The sequence below is a fragment of the Haemorhous mexicanus genome, chromosome Z, assembly GCF_027477595.1.
Source record: "Haemorhous mexicanus isolate bHaeMex1 chromosome Z, bHaeMex1.pri, whole genome shotgun sequence".
Classification (NCBI taxonomy): Eukaryota; Metazoa; Chordata; class Aves; order Passeriformes; family Fringillidae; genus Haemorhous; species Haemorhous mexicanus.
Window position 1 is genome coordinate 82,374,787 of NC_082381.1, and position 21,346 is coordinate 82,396,132.

The window sequence follows — 21,346 nt, forward strand, 5'->3', positions numbered from 1 at the left end:
AGAAACACTGATTTCCTTGACAAGAGTATAGCAGCAATGCTAAGAACATGGCCATTTAAGCATTTTTCAGTTTAGCACTGCTTACCCAAACATGAATAAAAGAAGAAAATCAAAGCAGGATTGTTTCTAGTAGATGTTTTTGCAGCAACCTTACTAAGTGAATAGTGTTAGTGTAGCTGATTGGATTTCTCTTTACATATAAAGTTACTGCTGTTTTGGATCTGGATTGTAGTTTTGATTTGATTTTTTTTCCCAGTGACTTTATGTTGGCATTCAGATTGATTTTAGCTATCAATTTCAGAGAGATTAATTTATGAATGATTTTTTAAAATATAAAAATTGTTCGTAATTCTTTTAACTCCTTGGAACTGGTAAAGTAGAGTAGCCCTTCTGCAGCAGCCTCCCATTGGACTGCAACTGGAGCTGTGGGTTTTCTGTTCCTCCAGAATTTGTGCACTTCAGCTCTGAATTTTATAATACCCAATATCTTCAGCAATCTGTTTGTGACTGAGATTCAGAGAGGTCCCAGGTATTCTTTGACCTCAGTGTCTTCATCTATAGACCAAGGAGAAGAGTGCTTAGTTACTGCCAGGAATATATAAATACCTCTAAAGGTTACAAGTTCTCTCAAAGTGTCTTGTATTTCTGCTGATTTCATGTTAAGTAGAAAACTGTGTATATGTGCAGTGGGGGCAGTGGGGGGAATTCAATCATCAGATGTCAAGTTTTGTTTTATTTTTGCAATGATTTGTGCAGCTGTTAATTGGCAGCTGACTCCTCAGAGGGAACTTCAGGGAGATCATGTATTTAGAAACAATCTGGCTTCTTGTATTTTTCTCTCCATTGTAGCTTTCTCCCTTTGTTCTTTTGTTCTCTATTATGAAGGACATTTGCATGAAAACAAGATTTTCGTTTCTTAAGAGTTCAACTGCTCCTGCTGCTTATTCCCCACCTGGCCATAATCCTCCGTTTGTGACATCTCAATTGGTGGCTGTGCAAATGATTATGATGTCAAAGACAGGATTATGACTTCAGGTGAGAAACAAACAGCAGGAACTGGTGAACTCAGGAGAAATACACATCTAGATTTTTCTCTAACCATTTTTATGCTAAAGGCACAAGGAAAATGCAGGCAATAGATTATGTATGCATATATAAAATAACTGATGTATAAGCAAATTGTATCATACTGGTGAGTAAAATGACAAATCTATTTTTAAAATTGCTTCAAATGTTCTTATTCTCTACTTTCATCTGCAAAAAATTACATAGCATCCAATAGAATAGTATCCAAAGGCAGTGTGATTAGGACATAGTTATTTGACTTTACCAGGTTGCAACTCTTGTGAGAAACTTGTTTTGTTGTAGCATGAAGTCCTTTATTCAATAATAATAAGGTTTGACAAAAAATGTAGTATCAGACTCAAGCTATAGACTATGAAGGAGTTAACAAGGGTCCCCAGTGACAATGTGGTTTTGGAGCAGATCAAGTTGATGCAATGAATAAACTGATTGTATTGTTCTTGAATTTGTCTGAGTCCTTAAGCTTGGTTTTTTTTCCCCTCCTCTTTCGTATTGTGTTCCTGAGGAATCCCACTGCCCCCAAAAACTAATTCCCTAAAGGATTTTTGCACAGTATCTCCTTTTGAAAATTCTTGTCTGCAGTTTGAAATCCTATGACAGTAAATAGCATGTGTGGCTCTGCAGTCATTTGCCACTGGACATTGGAGTAGTGGGAGGGAGATACTTGCTATAAAAGCTTTGCAGGTATAAGAATTACAATGCAAGGAGGATGTGTGTGTGTGCATGTGTTTCAATACCAGTTAATGTAACTAACACCTGAGATTATCTCTTCAGTAACTTAGTGGTGGATTCTGAAGAGGTTGCTCCACAGAAATCTTCTCCAGGGAAGGAACTCGTTTGCTTCTGCTGTTGGAGTTGTTACAGTCAGTGTTGCCACTTCTGCTAGCTAATGCTAAGGTTATCACATTGACAATTTTTAGTTAGGAGAAGTTCCCCCTTCTGCATTATTTCAAGAATGCTTACTTATAGGTGCATTCTATTTTTCTTTTGAGGTATTTGGCACTTTTTTGATGTAGTTTGTGAAATTAAATGGAAGAAACTGTGTTATCCTATAGGCACTTACTGTCCTGTGTCAGGGTGACTGGGTGAAAATAGAAGGGAAGAAAGGGGTTAATTGTCACAGAAATAAAGACATAGAAAATCATCAAATCCAGTTTTGGTATTTGAAGTACTCCCAGCTTTAGAGAAAGCATGGGGAGTGTTTTTGTTGTGTATTTCTTTTTTTTCCCCTCAAACAGAATTGAAGTAGTTATCTTCAGGAACCCAGTAATTAAAATTAGAAAGTTTGTAACATTTTTATTGCAGGCAATTCTAGTGGTGAGATTAACATTAGATAATCTTATCATGAAATAACCAGGCACCCTGTGATGATCTGACACATGAGAGGCTGCACAGAGTGCACAGAGCTTCTGGTCCCCCAAGGGCTGTGATTGTTTTATGGTTTTATCTTATGATAACTGTGCTTTGGTTTTGCCCTTTTCTGAGAGTTTCATATGGTACACATCCCCTCCCACCCCCCTGTAAATTTGTAATTTAACACTACTCTAGGAAATGGCAAATCAGCATGAAACTATTAATCTTATCTCATATCATGAGACAGACACTGATCCAAGAGATCTGATTACTTTGCTTCTGGTCATTATCCAGACTGAAAGCTGGGCTTGGGCATTTGTATCATCAACAGTTCTGCCATCAGAAAGCAAAAGATTTCAAAAACAAGGGGAAATTCTATAATCAATCCAGTTTAACATTTCATGCCAAAGATACGGTGTGGGACCAGACTCCTTTTGCTCATCACATAGCGATCTGCTGTGGTGTTAAAACCCTCATTTCTGCCCTGTGTCTACAGCTTCTTTTCCTGGACATTTAAAGCATAATAAAGGACTTGAATGTCAGGCATGAAGACTTTAAATAATCTGTAGTGATTTTAATGAGTTTAGTCACAATTGCCACAGGTTTGTCGTGCTTAGTAAGTATTTCTGAGATGGAGCTTGCAGTCAGACTTTCTGCTGCCAAGTTGCTTTTTGGTCTTTTTGAGAAGGACGGAAACTGGCTCCTGTTCAGTCCTGCAGAACTGGACTAGATTGAACTATTCTGGAAATAGCCAGCTGCATCCCCTCCCCTCCAATGAATATACTATGAACAAGAAATTCAGTTTTAATTTGTATTACAGTTCAGCTAATTAAAGAAAATTCATTTTAAATACCTGACTGAACCAACGTGATTTGGGTTTCTTCTTGACTCTTTTCCCTTCTTCCTTTTTTTCCCCTCCCACTCAGTTCTTCTGAATTCTTGCGACTTCATGTCTTTTCCCCCCATCAAGTTTGTCACACTTCAAAAGAGGTACTTATTTAATATGTAACTATGAGGGATATACAATATCTGGGGTTTTTTTACTTCTCCAGTAGGCTAGTGCTTTCTGCTCTACAACAATATTTGGAAATTTTTTATTTTTACTATTTACAAATCCCAAGGGACTTTACAGATATGAAAACATGCGGTGAGAATTTCTTCTCTGCTCAGCTGGGTGGTTCAAACTCTGTTCCTGGAGGAAGTGAATTTTACTGTTGACCTAATTCTGCTCCTGTTAAAATTGGCACTGAGTGGTTTTAGAGATTTTCAGCCTCAAAGCGTTACTATTCTTTGTTGAATCCAGAGTTTAAGGAGGAGAGCTGAAGTGCAGCTCTTTCAAATAGAATAAGAAAGGCTTAAGCCTGGTAATCAGAATACATTTATTAACTAACTCTATCCAAAGAAGTGGCCTGGGAACCCAGATAGAGGGTTCAACTTTGCATTAGAATTTTGTCAGAACTTCAAAAATTTACGCCTTTTGGCATCATGGCCTGTCTCTGCTTTCTGCATCATGGGCTGTTTCTGCTTTCAGCATTTGTGCAGTCTTACTGTGCAGATTGAGTTCACAAAGTGGGGAAGGATAAACCGGAGGAAAGGTAAAATATAAAAACCACAAAATTCTATGGTTTACCCTGGCAAAAAAAATCCCATCAAAAATTGGTTTCCTGCTTGAGAATAATTAAGGTCAAATTTCATTTGTCTTCTATATGCTACATTAATTGCTTTCATGTGGGAAAGAGATTTTTCTTTTTTTGTATGCATGTGTATTAGGATACTGGCTGGAGATGGCACAAAAGAGGTATGGAATACCTGCTTATCACAATGGAGCTCTTAAATTGGTACGACACAACAAAATAATGATTCTCTATTGAAGGGAAGGTCCACATCTGCAGCTTGAAAGGACTGTAATGTCAGTGTTCACACCTGGAAGCTGTCCTTCCATGTCCCTGTCCTGCAGCTTGTAAGCAGGGCACAGTGTTTTGCTAACAATTAATGTGAGACTATGATAACATACTTGGTTACTTTGCATTTTTTTGTGTGCCTGTGACCAAGGCCCAGCTTTGTTCAAGGATGTCCTTTCCTCTGGCTCTTGCAACTTCTGAGACTTTGAGAGCTTTATGAAACTGAACTCACTTTAATAAACCTGTGGGTAGTTTTACTTGGTCTGTCTGTCCAGTCTGCAGTGCCACAGAGTGAAAGCGATTGCCTCACAAAGTCACTGCTGCCCTGGAGTAGTGAAGGGCCTTTCAATTTATTCTTGGTCATGCCTTTTTAACTTAATGTTCTTCTTCACACAAGCTGGTAGTGATGGATGTCCATTCAGACAACCTAATGGCCTATGGTTACTATAGAAGAGCCTTTATATCAATATTCTGCAGCTGAGACCCATTATGCTGGACTGTCAAACTGCTCTACAACACATCTAGCACCATTTTATGCAAATAATAGCTGTGACAATATTGCTATACTTTATGGTGTTAAACAGGACTGTAAAAGATCCATTTCCATAGGTCAAGAGGAAGTTATCTTTGTAGCTTGATATATCAGAGGTCATTTCCCTCTGTCAGTGGTTGCCACCTCCAACAGCACTAAACTCACTTCAGAATGCCCTCAGCTCTTAAGGAGCCTCAGCCATACACGGAATGTCTGCTGGGACATCCATTGTGGCATTTCAGGTATGGTGGGAATGCTGTGGAGTCAGCATGTTGGTGGTGAGCTTCAAAAGGCAATAGCTGGCTTACCCTGGGAATGAGAGATTGCTATTTTCTCCGTGCCTTCCCATTCCTTGGTTCAACTTTGCATGCAGTCTTTCGTTAGTTAATTTATGTACCTGTTTGACGTACTGCAAGCCTGCCAAAGAGAAAACATTTAATCTCTTGCTGAAATCACAGCCTGTGTGCCAAGAGAACCTTGAATTTTTATGTTCAGCAAGCTGAGCCTTCCAGACTCCCATGAGATCATTTGCCTGTATTGCTCAGAGGTCTCAGGGACTCGTGTCCAATGCAGAGACTGTTAGATTAGGTAACAGATCATGAGGTATCATGCTTAGGTGTAACTTCTTCAGGACTGATTGTAGTTTGCACAAAACTTCCAGCTACATATGTTCTTAGACAAAAAAATTCAAATCCTTTCAATTTGCGGAGTGCTTTTCTTTCGTAACTATAAATTAAGATGTTGACTTCTTACTGAGGCAGAAGAATCTGACAAGAGCAGGGATATGAACTGTGGAAACACTGAAACAGGAAGTGGAAGCATAATATAAATGCTTTATATATGCCTATGATAGAGTTGTGCCACCATTCAGGTACAACTTAGTGTTCTAAGCACTTTGGTGGGAGCTCTAATGCTTTATTGCTACTTGTTCATTTATCTCTCTGTTGCATTGTTGCAGTGTATTGGAAGCACACATGCTTTTTCAGTATTACTCTAATATAGGAGATAGTCTGTGCCCCCATTTGGATTCCAGCAGATTAATTTGTAGTTTCTTCGCTCCCTTGTTTCAATTAATTATTCATCTTAGCATGACAGCAAGTTTTGGCATGACAGCAAGTTTCATGATGTCAGCTGCTCTGGACTGGCTATGTTCTCTCTTAGCTTCATACCCAGTGAGACATAGGGACATAAAGACCCCTCTTGCATTTACTAAGGGTTAGAATAGGGTAAAAAACCCACACAGACTGGGATATCAAAGCTCACAGCCTTGTGTGGCTGATGAGATGTGAGCAGTCACTTAGATAACTTCTATCTTATAAATGGTATCTGTACTTTTTTGAAATGTGGAGAGGTCAAGTACTATGGTTCTGACTTGATTCTTTTAGAAAACACTCTTAATTTTCTGCTGCCAAGGCTATTTACCACATAACTGTGTCTTGCACCAGCATTTGGCCAGTTAATGTAAAGCTCTGTACCAGTCAGGTCCTGGTGCATTAGACTTCTAGTCTTTGTTCCAAAGAACAGCATCATTACAAAATAAAATAATCCCTCTAAAAAGCTTTTATTTCTTGTGTGAAAGTTCTTCTTTGACAAGATGAAGTGAGTCAGTCTGTCTTTAATGAGATTGCACTGAAAAGTCTGCAACTCTTGTTGTCATTCCTTGGCAGGATCGTTACTTGAGGGGCAGATTAGAGGTCAATCAGCCAGAGCCATGAGGCCGCCCATGGCTAGCCTCAGGATACTCCCTACAAATGTAAGATCAAAAGGGCAGGCATATGAAAATTACTGTTTACTTTTTATGAATTATTTCCCAGAGATGGGATCATTAGCAGAATCTAAATGCTGTCTAGCTCTTAGTGCAAGGACACTCCTGACAGAAAGCGCTTGCTTAGGCACACCTTTCTACTCTTAAAATCAAAAGATTTTCTGCTTTTGCATGTGTGGGCTTTCTTTATTATTTAAATAACTTTCTAGTTGTTTTGTGGGGTTTTTTTTTCTTCTTTTCCCAAAACACTGGCCCTACTTCTGAACATACTATTAATTCCTAGATGTCATCTCTTCCTTTCTTTGTGTAGCAAAAATATTTTAAAGCCTTTGTCCATACCCCAGGGATGCTGCAGGAGACACCTAAAGGAAGTACAACTTTTTGTAATTTTCAGAGTGAACGGTGGCTGTTATTTAAAATTCATCCTTGCCCAGTGGGTACCAGAATTATCCCTACTGCAAATACAGGGGAAAGGTGATATTGGCTGTCATGGTGAGGTGCATGTTGGCAAATGCTGATTCAATGTCTACTTCTGCAGTAATCTTCACACATCAAACTCTGAACCTTCTTCTCTACATCAGTATCTGGCTTCTGTTTGATCACAGTAATCGGGACTATTTAGAAGGGTCACAGTATATTTGCCCTTTTGTCTTGTGACTAGAACTATGAAAGCATGACTTTGGAGCAAAAGTTGATTGAATTCCAAAGAGACTGGCAATAGCTGAGAACATGTGTAGTCTGTGATATGCTAAACTTGTGATTCCAAGTGGAAAACTGTTTGCTTTTTAAAATAACTTTGAAAAAGTTACCTTGAAAAACCAAATATGTGGTGGATATTACTCTTTAATGAAAACCAATATGAACTTCTCTCTTATCGTCCAACATGTTACTACCCTTAATGTGAAATAATCAAATGCTGCCCAGTGTAGCAATGAAGTTAAATCTGGCTGCCAACCAAAATAAAATCCCTTATAGCTATTTTTGTGTGTTCCTAAAATGTGTGCTGAGAGATTAGGCAGTTGTCTTTTTTCCCCCCCTCTCTGCTATTTTTCTTAAAAAGTTTAAAAAACCACGGAGAACTCTGTTGCAGCACCCTCCTATGATAAGGTCAGGGAGCAGAAAATCCAATGTTGTGTGCTTTATCTAAATCCTTATTCTTGCTAATCTGGCTAGACATTTTGGATATGTGTGTTTTTACTTGTTTGGCATGATGTTTTCTCAACATCATTTTTTTGGCATTTATCTTGACAGCAGTAGCTAGAGAACTTCTTGCTGTAGTGTTTAAATGGATAAGCTGAGCATCTCCCTTTCTATCTTTTCCTTTTGGTGTTGGATAGATCTCAGGAAACTTTTTAATCCTTGCAAAGCAATGGGCAAAGGAAATGTGTGTGTAGATGAATGGAGTTGCTGGGCCCTCCAAGACAGGGGTCTGCAAGTGTGGATCTGGGGTTTAGTTTAGCAGCCTTCAGAAAGCTGAGGCACAGGTACTATAAAAATAAGTCTGTTGGTGCTAGGCAGGGTTTAGGCTTGTACTGAGCACACCCAATCTCGGAAGTTTTCTACCATATGACTTGGACTTCTCAGGGTGGATCAGCAGTGAATAGGGGGTGATGCTCACGCACTCATGAGATTTGAAGCCAGGACATGAGATGCTTGCCATGCATTTCTTGCAGACTTCACGCTGAGGCACAATCAGTATCTAATGGTGCTGTTCATCTCATCATCTTTGTTGTTATCTTCTTGTTCTTCTTGTAGTCATCATGGAAAATTATGGTTTGAAGATATCTTTTATTGTGTCTGTGCTTCGGAGGCTGTTACATGCACTTTTTTTTTTAATGATGTCGTGCAACCATAAACCTCTCTGAAGTGTGATGTCTTGAAGCAAGTACTCAAATCCTCATGGGTTTCTACATCACTAGTGTCTCCAGTGCTGTTGGGATAGAAGAATGGTGGAAGTCTTTTTGCCACCCAAATGGTGAGGAATATGAGATGCGCCTCAACTGTGCACTGTCAACTGATAGCTGTTAAATTAACATTTCCATTTTCCTCTGTGTAGCCTTATCTTTATAGGCAGGTGTATCTGTGTTGGGAGAGGGGCTATTTTTGGCTCTGCTGTAGGAGAGCCTGAAGGTAATGAGTTGTGCATAGTAAATCTTGCTTACTCCATAATTTCCACTACATTTCAAATTAAGGGCCTAAATTAGGGTTAGTGTCAGACTTGCTCTTTTGCTATGTCCTAATTTTGTTTTGAAAGCACATAGCTAAGGACTTTAATATGTTTTAGATTCAGGGCTTGTAAGTTATACAAAAATCCCTAAGGGAGGCAAAATAACTTATTAAAACCTTGCAAATGTTTTTGACTGCTGCATTCTATTATTTTCTATTCCAGTGGTAGCATACAGCCTCTGCTGCTGATGGGTGGAGGAACGCAAACCTCCAGGGCCCATTAGACTTAACTTGTTTACTGCATTGATATCTATATGTTAAATGACAAGAGAGTTCAGGTTATTGAATAATTTAAAATTCAGCTCTAATTGGTGTCATATGACCTGGAAAAGGCCATGGATGACGCCAGGAGCATGCTGTGAAATTCTTATAAATAATTCATAAATTAGATCATTCATTTGCCTGGATGTCTTGTTAAATGCAGAAGTTTGTAAGTAATAACTGATGATATAACACCTGTAAGTATTTAGTTCATATGCTGGAAGGTAATCTACCTTGATGATCTTCTAGCACAACCTGCCAGAGTACAAGAGTTAATTGCACTAGGGAGAATGCACTACATTTATTTGGGATGGGCTTTGGCAAGGCGTACGGTGCAGATGTTGCATTACACATTCTCTATCAGCTAGACAACTATTCTGTATGTGCCCATGTTAAAAATGCAGCTCATCACTCTTTTGCCCTTATTTCACATGAACTCCAAATGCTCTGGGAAATGGTAGTGACCTGCTCTGCTCACAAATAGTATAGTTTTTGAAATATTTATCTAGGTCTTGAACTACTGATTCTTCAGTAAAATAAAGGGCAGAAGTAAAAAATTGAAGTCAGAAGATTGGGATTTTTTTTATTATTATTTTTATAATGTTGGCAGCACATTGAATCCTAATAGTTGGACCTGGTACTGTCAAGATTAGCGTAGTGGCATGTTTCTATAGTGCAAACAGGAATGATATATTTTTGTTTTGAAAAGCAAACATGTTTGCTTAAATTTAGTGGCCAGGTATTGCACTGCCACATGTGGGTACCGTGTGGGCTTAATGGACATTTTGCTCACAGTGACTTTCAATACTTGGCATGCAGACACCTCTCTTTAGTTTTCTTGGAGCACTGTATTATTAACTGCCTTATCAGGCAGCGTAAAACCAGTCTGCTGATCTGAAATGGGAGCCTTTGTTAGCAATTATCAACAGTGTTTGGGTAGCTGGAGAAGAAGGGTGGCATGTTTATGAATGCAAAATATACACTTAAAGCTGAGCGCCAGCAAATGCTCACATCCTACTTTGAATGCAGGTTTTTTTGTGCACCTGGCATGCCAGCTCAAACCCTCTTAACAAAGAGGAGAAAAAATACTGAAGGCAGCACAAACATAGGAGGTGTTCCTCTGCTGTCAGCTAGCAGCTATAGATTCACTTTTTTGTGATGTGATACTACGTTTTTTTTTTATCTACGCCTGTTCAGTATGTTGAGTTCAGTAGATTTCTACAGGAAAAATACAGGTTGGTAGCTGTCATTCACGGTATTTTTCATTTGAGACCACTTGTTTTATTCAGTGGAATAGGGCAATCATAGCTATACATAATTTCTACAGAAAATAGTGCTTTGTTTCTTGCTTGAAAAATGGTTGGCTTACCATAGAAGTTATCTGCTGTATTTATCTTAGGTAGTGACAGAGACAGTTGCTGTACTATTACATGGCACTTTGTAACAACTGATATTGGGTTATTTATGGTACAGGTTTTAACAAAGGATTATATGAGTTAAAGAAAAAATTTATAGACTTCAGTAGATCCTACTAATATACTTTAAAATCTTTATGTTTTTCCATTCTCCCTATTAAGTTCTTACAGAATCTTGGAAAGAATAGCTCCTTAATCACTAGGAATGTACTTCAAATAGTCCTATAATTTGATGTAATTTGTTCTTAAAAACAGCATTTCAGTTGCCCCAATATCCTATCTGAGCTTATTTACAATAAGCTCGTTTTTCCTCATTTTTGCTGAAAAAAGCAAGTGCTTCTGCTGGGGATAGACCTGAAACCCGAAGCCAAGCTTTATTCAGATGAGACCCATGTATGAAGCATTCAGTTCAGAGTGGTGACTGAGTTCCAGGTTTAGGTTGTATACCTTAGTGAGGGTGTCATCTGGGTCACTGAAGGAGTCACAGAATTGTTTACATTGGAAACCACCTCTGCGTCCAACCATTAACCCAGCACTGCCAAGTCCACCACTAAAACTCGTCATTAAACACCACATCTGCATGTCTCCTAAATACCTCCAGGGCTGGTGATTCCACCACTGCCCTGGACAACCTGTGCCAGGACTTGACAATGCTTCCAATGAGCTAATTTTTCCTATTAAATTTTGCTGATTGTGTCCAAAGAGCAACTACACTGGTGAAGAATCTTAAGTATGTGCCCATGGTGCTCTTTAAGGTGTTTCTGTGTGTCTCTTGTGCCATCTTTAAATCTCTGTATTTCTCCTCTGGTTGCTGCTTCTGTTCATTCTTCTTGGTTTCCTTCAGCGTCCCCACTTATATCAGCAAAACAGACTAGTTCTAAATCAACATGTTCCTTCCGCTTTCTACTGAAAAAGAAACTCCTGGGCGGAAAATCCAGATTTGAGAAATGTCCTCAAGATACAACTGAGAATTATTTTACTTCATTGTCTCTTTTTCCTGTATTCAGACATCTATCAGCTAAAAATCACAGCCCTGGGTGCTATGAACTAAATGCTGTTAACATATCTAGCAATTTTGCTCTAACAGCATTGTATTTTACATTATATTTACAAAAGATGGGATGCCAGCTTTTGTCCCTCAGAATGCAGGACTTCTCAAGGTAATGATTTTGGGCTGTTTATTGAACATGTTTGTACGTGTAATGAAATCCTTCCGGACCTTGCCTGTGCTGGTATTGTAAAGATATGCTTCGTTACTAGTTCATGCCTTGCAGTACAAAGCCCTTTGTGCTGGAGTCAGTCTGTAACTGTGCTTCCTCTGCCAGCACTGTGAATTAGAACTGCAAAGCACACAAGTTGCATTTAAGAACAATTTGCAGAGATCATAATGCTGCATGCATAAAACTGGTGCACTATTTGTCTGTTTGTAGGAAGTTTTAAGGACTGGATGTTTGTTTAAGCTCTGCACTGAATCCCTGAGCAAAAATTACTGGGGTTGCAGTAAAGACTTTGCAGACTTCCACACGTCTCCGTCTTTAAATCCTTCTCAAGATTATTAAAACCATTTTTAGTATCTCCTTGTTTCACAAGAGTTTCACATCTGATCAAGTCTTATTAACTCCTTACCTTACAAGGAGGAGTCTGTGTTTGTTTAAGCCTCAGTTAAAGGAACTTGTACCTTTAAATATGGCACAGCAAGCCTGGAAGAGCTCCATGGAGGAGCAAGCACAGCTGTTCCACCATGGCCCGTCATGGTTTCCATGTGTCCCGTAGGCAATATCTTTTTTAAACTCATCTTGTAAAATTACCTGATTCCTTATGCTTGTGTGTCTTTAGACTCACAGAAGTAGGTGGGTCTTCACCTACTTCTGTTTCTTTCCTCTACATATCCCTTTTACCTGGCCTGCATTTTGCACATCTGTCACGTCACACAACAGTCTCTTTTCATCCCTCAAAAGTGTAAATGTCAGTCCATTTTTCCTGCAATGTCTACCATCCAGCTGTATTTTCAATTATAGCTTTAGCAGAGAAGCCACAAATGACTAAAAAAAAGTTGTTGACTAGTTTCTGACTCCTAATAGTTAATTTTTCTATGGAGTTAGACCCTGGAAAGTACTGAGTAGCCATCAAAGGCATGTTGGAACTCAGTCTTCTGCCAAACATGACCTCCTCCTTCTACAGGAATAAGAAAATCCCACTCACATTCAATGACATTAATGAGAATTTTCCCCCTTGCAAACATATTGTATCTGTGAAATAACATTAAAGTTTCTCTGCCTTGTTATGAAGTCTTTAAATGTCAATGCCATTTCTGAGACCATCAGGGCACACTTAATGGTGGCCAAGGTCAACAAATGCTAACTGGTACCTCTCTTTTAGGGCCTTCAGGGACTCGTAATAGAGTCTCAGCCATGAAGTTAATTTGCAATGTGGACCTTTATTCTTAAACCTGATGATTATTTTGTAAAATCTTCATTCATGTGCTTAGATTTCTTAACATTCTCTTGTCTCTTCAGTCAGCAAACTGCTAAAATAAAGGTGGTGTTCTCAGGCATTTTATCTTTTGAGTTTCCTTTGTTTATGTGTGTTCTTTTTAACTACTATTTATGGGCTGCAGAAAGGCAGTTGTTTGCTTTCTGTGACCACCCTTAGAGCACCCTGATAAGATGCTCTAAGAATATCTTCAGAGCTGAGACCTTCTGCTGTCCATGGGGACTGGAGAACCCTCCACCTTGAAAGCCTCTTCCTGTAGGTGCCCTAAATTCTCTGTAACCAGAAACAAGTGGTGTGGGAAATAAGAGACTGCATGGTCCTTTTCTGTATTGTCTAATTCAGATTAAAAGGGCTCTGTAGCCTTTATTTGTCTTGAAAATATTGCCAACACGGATGGCATGCTGCAAATTAAAAATAACAAAACTCCGTCTTTTTGGCAGCATGTTGCATTTCTGCTCTGTTGCCCTGCCAGCCCCTCTGACTTTAAAATATTTTAGTGTCCTGCACTTTTCACCCAGTCCAAGCACCAGACCTTCCTCAGACATTTAGCACTGACATTAATGCAAATGCCTCCAACTCACTGAGCCCTTTGGGGCAAAACATGACATCCTTGGCTTTCAATCACATGGGAGAGAGGATATATTTGTATGCACAAAACTGGAAATAATAAAATATCAGTATTCAGGTGCTAATCCACATTAATTTACATTCTGTGAAGTCTACAAGAAACTTGTAATTGGTTGTCTTGAAGGGCAGCAGAGTATATTTTGTATTTTGTTTATTTATTAAAAAAAGAATCTAAATTATACATATAAATGCTGCATAGATTTGTATTATAACTCTCTTCTAATCATTGCTGGACGCTTGCTTGCATTCCTAAATTCGAGTGGTTTGGGTCTGGCTGACTTGTCTTGCACTCCGTGTGCACAATACCTCTCTATTGTAAGCATTCCCAGAGGGCAAAAAATACCTTTTTTTTCTTCAGTGGACCCAAATTTCTTAGCAAAACCACTGCAGTGTAAGTGGTTTAGCAATCTTGAACAAATCTGGCTTCTGTAATTAAAAAGTCCCATATCTTTGTGGAAGGTCCCAAAGGCTGGAGGAGCTTAAATTCAGTTTGTTATTGAAATTAATGCACAATTCTAGCAAAAGAAATGTGTGTGCCTGTTACACTGCTGTTGTGATATTCATAAAAGCTCAAATTTGAGCCTTAGTGCAAAGATACTCCAGGATGTAACTAGGATTGTGGTGTCTATTACATAATATCCATGGCTATAACAAAACCACTAGAATTTGCTTGTACTGGGTTGACAAATGTGAATTACAGTTGCTTGTTTTCTTCAGAGTTTTATCAGACTATAATCACTTGCCCAGCTTAATTGAAAAATCACTTACGTTTATAGCTGTATTTAAACATGTTTTGTATTTAAATGACAGCTTTTGATGTACAACCATTTTTTACAGAAAGTAGTTGGTTTTTATCTGTGTTTCTGTAAAGATATTTCAAAAACTCTCATCAAATTTCCAGCGGTAAGTAATATACCATTCAATGCAAGGTGAAATGTTTTACATCAAATCTCCTGCTGTGTAATAGCCAATCAAAGAGTATTTATAGTGGCTGAATGGATTTTTTGGCTCGGTATTCAAAATTAAACATTTTCAAACCTTAACATTTAATGTTTTTTGCCACTCTTCAAGTTGATTTTATGTAACCCTAGATGCTCACAACTACTTGATACTCTGAAGTGACTCATTTTATGCTGAGGATCCTGCAGACAGTAGTTTTACATTTATTACACTTGTGTAGGTGGAATGAAATCTAGATTTGATAGCACATTTGTGTCTGTGTTCTGGTAAACATTTTGTTGGGTTTGGCTGTATGTCCACCAACACAGACCAGCAGCTCTGTTTTGAACAGAACACATTTACCAAGGCAATTTGATGAACAAAGATGAATTTTAGTGATTTACAGGAAATCTTTTCTCCTGTTGCAGGTATCCAGTAAGAAGAGCTTGTGCCAGCAGCACTCTTTGGGGCTGGACAGCTCCTACTTGGGTGCTGGGGGACCTTGGACTCCTCAAAAGAACAGTAGAGCACCAAAGGCTATAAGCCCAGCCTGTGTTGTGTTGTCTCAGCCTTGCAGGAATAACTACGATTACAGGACTGAAATGCATCACAACCATCAGGAGTGTCTGAAGGAATATCCAATGGAAAATGACTTGCACAGAAAGTGCAACAATATGATTTCCCCAGCCAAGCAGAGGAGCCCTCACCATGTAAAGCAAGCTCAGGAGGTGGACCAGAGAACAAGTGAATTTCAGAGTATATGCCCTCAGCAAGTGAGTCATGGCTGTGCCTGGAGGCATGTAGGGAGCTCAGGGTGCGTGGAAGAGAGCTGCTATGTCAGCCAGGTATTTACAAAACACTTGGGGACAGTTCACAAGACCGATGATCATTCCAGGCTCTGTCAAGGTTCTAGGCTGAATCACAGCACCGACTCAGGTCCTAAGGAAACAGAATTGGCTAAAAGGTTGTATGAAGAAAGAAGGCAGAAGCTGCTTCTTCAAAAAATGGAGCTGGAAATTGAAAAGGAACGACTCCAACATTTATTGACTAAGCAAGAAGCAAAACTGCTCCTAAAACAACAGCAACTACACCAATCCTGTATGGATTTTAACAGGTGATTTTGAGACTTACAATTTAAAAAAAAAATTCTAAAATTTCTAATAAGCCCATGGGCAATAGTTGATTTAAGTGGGAGAACAGAACAAGGCAACAATAAATAGAATAAAACAAGACAGGCAAGGCTTATGGCACAATTTCTAAGAGTGATTCAGAGGAGAGGAGACTTTAGTTTGTTAGTGTATACTGTTGGGAAGCAGCATGACAGCTGTGGAAAGCAGCAGAGGAAAACAGTATGTGGTAGAAAGAAAGGCAGAAGAAAAACACTGCTAAAAGACTAGGTTGGAAAAGAGAAGCAGCAGAAGAAAATGAGAGGTTGATCTTAGTGCGGGCACTTGAAAGGAATACAGATATTTGGCAAGAGAGCAGTGTGAGCGTGGATGACATAAATGTGGCATTCTCCCTTCTTTCCTTGGAAAGATCAGTTTTGAAGTGTTGCACTCTCCTAGGTTGGGACTGGAAGGAATGTGTTTTATAGAAAAGATGAAGATCATTAGATATGTACAGAGACACACACATATATTTGCATTTATATATGGAATATATAAAAATATATGGGGTTTCCCCCCATATATTTATGAAAGAGGAAGGGAGCGCAGTGTAATGAAGACATTTTCTTTCTGGTGATGTTAGTGAAAAGGGAGAATGCCAAGACTGGGGCCCATTATGTGCTTAAAACTTGAAGGGAGATGGAGCAGCCATAGAAATGTGAGATGAAGGCCTGTGAGTTTGTTGCAGAAGGTAACACTTTTCTGACAATCTAAATAGTCTTTGAGAAAGAGGGAACAACTGTTTTTTTGGTATGATGCTATTAAAGTGAGCAGAACAGTGAATGGAAACAGATTAAATTAGCCATTGCAGCTCAGCTGAGTACTAGCATTTCAGCATTAGAAAGGAAAAACAATAGGGAAAAATCTGCAGTCTTTTGGAAGAGGCAGTAGGAGTGTTTCACAGGGATGGATATTTCTATACTGTTTTAATATGGCAGCTGCTAACAGCACCCCATGAGAGTCTGCATTAGATGACCCACTTCCTACATCCATGTACTGTAACCACCATGGAGGAATATATCACTTTTCCTTCTTTGTTTTAGCCCCCTGGTTACTTTTCAGACTGTAAAAGAGAGTACTGTAATCTAGGTCGTCTTTTGTTTGTCTTTTTGGATTGTTGTTTACCTTGAAAATAATGTGTTTATATGGCTTTAAAAGTACCTGTCTTAGACGAAATCACAAATGTGTGTGTTGAAAATGACTGAAGTTGCTAACAAAGGATTATGACTTCAGGTGAGAATTAAGTAGGAACAGATGGATTCTTAATCATCAAATACCTTAATTCTATGCATGCATCCCTCTAATGAAAAACAAGTTGATATGAAGGACATACAAACTGAGTTTTTTTGTACATTTTTTTTCCTAATGGAAATTTTTCAGGTTTGGAGGCATAAGTTCAGAAAAAAAATGCACCTTAAATATCTGAAATGATGTTGTTGTTAGTACCATTATATCTATTGTAGCTACTTCTTTTTTTCTGAAAAAAGCCCTTTATGGTTTGCAGAGCTTTAGTTACCTAAAAAGAATTCTATGAAAAAATCATATATGACCAATCTGAGGACTTTGCACTTTTGTGATCTCTTTTCACAGGTGCATGTGAAGTCAGATTTGCCATATTCTCTCTAAGAAAGCAACTAGAATATGATGTGTTTTCTCTTAAAAATATTTCAGTATCTTTAGAACTAAATGGTTGATATTTAGAGGTATATCTCTTAGGCATCACAGTTCTGTTTCAGTTCCAAATATATAATTCATTTTGCACTTGGTAACAGAGTAATTTTATATACTGCTAACAATAAAAATTTGTTTAGTTAAGCTCAAATACCCTTTGCTTCATTTTCAGGAGATTCTAACTGAGTTAATACATCATAACAGCATAAAAAACAATACAAGAAAAATTATTTTCCAGATAATGTTTATTTTTGTCTGTCCTTCTGGCTGCGTGGAGTGCTGGTAAAGGTCCATTGTCAATGAATGACAAATAAGAGGTTTGACCACTTGCAGTTATTGGCAACAAACTTTCCTAATCTTTTAGCTAAAGTGTGAGTTGATAATTTTTTCTGCCACATTGCATCATAATTGCTTTTAATTTTCCACATTTCTCTACTTAGCCTCAGGTGACAGTAGTACTTTCAGTTTGCAGCCACTTTCTATGTGAAATAGTTGCTCAGCTGTCAAAAAATGGTGTGTGCATGTGCAGTTCAGTGGCTTCTCCTGGTTCAAGCCTCGCTGGAGCAGCCAAGTAAAAGCAAAGCTTAGAAACAGGAATTTAAGTCAAATAAAAAAGAAATACCTCTATCTTGACTTTTCTGTCTTTGTTGGAGAGAAAGGAGGAGGTGGAGTGATCTGTTCAGAATGGAGCATCATTTGTGGGCCCATGGTTTGAGGACACACAACCCTCTTATACAAATTCTGTTCTACGCTCTTTACACATGATGCCTTTGAGGTCTGGTGCTCTAATCTGTGAATGAAAATTTTCTGTTTCTGTAATGAAAAGACTGCAGATTTTTTCCCTGTTGTTTTCCCTTTCCAGTGCTGAAATGCTGATACTCAACTGAGTTACACTGGCTAGGGTTGTCCCAGTTGTAACCTTTAGAAGCAAAAGCACTGGGCCTGAACCAGACTTCCAATGCAAAAGTATATTTGAAAGTTTGAAGATAATTGTTAGGCATTTATTGTGTAAAAGTGCCCCATTTGTAGACACATAGGTCACCTTTTAGTGGCAAGTTCTGGTGTGATTTGACCAGCTGCAGAAGCAACTAACTTGTCTTTTCCAGGGTTAGAGGCCATGTACCTGGCTCAGAAGATATGCCCATTGCTGAAGCACCCAGAGATCTTGCTCTGATGATGAATGGCAGCAGCATGGGGCTAAGGTAATTTCTCTCTTCACTTCTAAGTGCTTCACAGGGTCAGTATATCTTCTTGACAGTGTGCTGTTGCCTGCCAAGTATATTTTTTCATGTGTTTGTTTCAGATTAAGAGCTTTTTTTCTGCAGGAAGGGTAAAATTGATTGGCTGCTGTGTTTTTTGAGTTAACTCAATAGTTATGCTGACCTGTTATTACTCAAAGTTTAGGTGACTTCCTGAAGAGGCTTCAGGTTTTGTGTGCCACCTCTTAGCCCAGTGCAAAATGGAGTTTTCACAAAATCTTAGTTTTAGTTCTTTGTTCTAGGTGCTGCTTGTTATTGTTTAATTAAGATCAGAACATCTCTTTGGTCTTTATTTGGACCTGATGTAAAAAATACATAATATCCTTTAACTCTCAAATAGATCTTCCATGGTCAGTGACAGTTACTTGTTTACCTCTCATTGCACCTCTACTTCAGTGTGATCAGAGCAGACCACCACTGAAAAAACTGGAAACAGAGTTAAGCCAATATTTAGCTCTTTGTCTCCATCCTGCTTGCTATTTAAAACTTCAATCAGTACTCTATTGTACTTTCCTTCTGTCCTACCCTGTCGCATTCAAGTTAACACTGGAAAAAGATTCAGGCTTATTAGGAAAGCAACAAATAAAAATTGGCAAGGTTTTCTCCTTTCCTCAGAAAGTAACAGTTTCTTGCTCTGTGCTGTAACTATAGGTGTTCTTTTGACCAAAGAATGGTGGACAAGATGAGCAGCTGTGCTTTGAATGACTTCTTCTTTAGCAACAAGAGAATGCTTTAAAGTAATAAACTTCTCTGTTCTGAGAATACTGGAAGAACTGATAATTCATTTATAAACTAAGAGTCCAATACCTTATTTTTTTCTTATTTTTTAACTTTGTTATACTAAATTTATTTTTCTTTCTGAGATCCCTTCCCACTGAAAAGGGATAAGCCTTTTTTTTCTCCAGAACAGCAGGAGTTGTTAGTTTTCTTGGAATTCTTCACTGCTTAAACCAGGTGTTTGGTTGCTGTGAGTTACTGGCATATCTTTGTTGTATTTGGATGCTTTTTTCTTTCATTTTCACACAAACTGAAGTGATCAAAGTATTATCACTGTAGCAAAAAAGATGGAGAGTCATGACATGTTTAAGATGCAGCAGCATTAAGCCCCTTGGAGGAAAAATGTAACCTAGAACATCTGCAGAGCTTCTTGGCAACCAAAACCCTGCAAATATCTCCATATTCTAACAGGGAAAATGAAGAAAACCTGCGCTGTTAACAAAATGAGAGTCCCAGATTTCAAAAGGTTCCCCACCCTATCTTCATTCCCCTGGTTTAATTTACTGTAATTTTTCAAAGTTATTGTGTGTTTGAGCGGTCTCAAGGTGCCATGCCAGCTGGTTACAAAGTTTGGCAGCAAAACACTTGGAAGTTTTTCTTCTTATATGCCATCTTCAGTTTTGCAAAGGTTACCAGATGAATGGTCCCTAAATAATTTACTCTAATGTAAGGCTTAAAGAGGCCATTGAAGACAAGTCCATTTATCTCCTTTATGCATTTGAATATGTAAGTGATGTTTTCTTCAGTACAGAGAGGGAGAGTGTGTGACTGTGTGGCCATGTCTTAGAAAAGAAGACAAGCTGGTAAAAATACATTCTTTTTTAAACTGTGTCTTTTGGTGGGTTTTTTCTGCCTTTTTATTTTTTAGTTTGTTTTGGGTTTTTTTTTATGATGTGGGACTCTTTTTTTTTTTTTTTTTTTTTTTTTTTTTGTGGTGGTGGTGGTGTTTGGTTTTTAATTGACCTATCAAACAGTTCTTGTTACAGCAAATGCCAACAGAGCACTAATGGAAAATCAGCCCTCTCTGACTTCCAGTTCATACATGAGAGATCTTCTAGCAAATCTCACAGCACAGAACTTGATTTCAGTCTTCAAATAAGCAAAACTTACTTTAAAAATATCCTGGTATTTTAAAGGAAATAGTGAAATACCTTTAAAATAGGAAACTTGCTGAAGTGAGAAGTAAAATAAATAATATAATCAAGAACTGAAAAAACATTAGTTTTTCTATATAATTAACAGCTCATTTTGAGTTAATTATCTACAATTACAAAAATCTAATTGCAATTTATCCTCTGCTGTCTGTAGGAAGAATTGTAGACAAGGGAATGTGTATCACTGCCAGGCATAAATGCTATAGGAAGGGTACAAATAATAGAGGAACCCTTAATGAAAAAAAAAAAAAGCAAATAGGAGCATGCAGCTGTGCCAGACTATTGAAAGGTAATTGTAGTCAGAAATGAGGTATGTAGTTTAAAAGGCATCTTGTCATCTCCTGTAGGGATTAATTTTTTCCCTCATTGAAGAAAGCAGAAAAGATTCCACAAGCAAATACAGTGCAGAGTTTGATTTCTGATACAGAAAAGTATCCTCATAGTCTGTGAAAATGAAAACTTTGATCTCAGGGGCCACTTCAAATTATAGCCAGATTTTCAAAGGGTGCCTGTTTTGCTTTCTCTTCTTTCTACATGTGCTATTAAGGTATTTTTGTTGTCATTGTCAGCAAGCATTGTCCATCTCAGCCTGTTTGGATACCTATTCTGGTAGGAATTTGCAGTGTTGCATTTGTACCTTCCCTGATGTTGAGAAGAAATGGGCCTGTCCCTTTGCCTAGCTGCAGCTGGGCCAGCATGTGGGACCCGAACTACCTTCAGATTT

The 21,346-nt window shown here is 38.4% G+C and overlaps 1 protein-coding gene across 1 annotated transcript in view; it reads left to right on the forward strand.

The window, feature by feature from the left end:
• The window catches only part of KIAA1328 (KIAA1328 ortholog), a 171,673-nt gene that overhangs the window by 98,953 nt on the left and 51,374 nt on the right, over positions 1–21,346 (forward strand). Inside the window, exons 7-8 of the mRNA XM_059836712.1 lie at positions 15,024–15,709; positions 18,539–18,634. Coding sequence (XP_059692695.1) covers positions 15,024–15,709; positions 18,539–18,634 — 782 coding nt within the window. The remainder of the gene's footprint in view (positions 1–15,023; positions 15,710–18,538; positions 18,635–21,346) is intronic.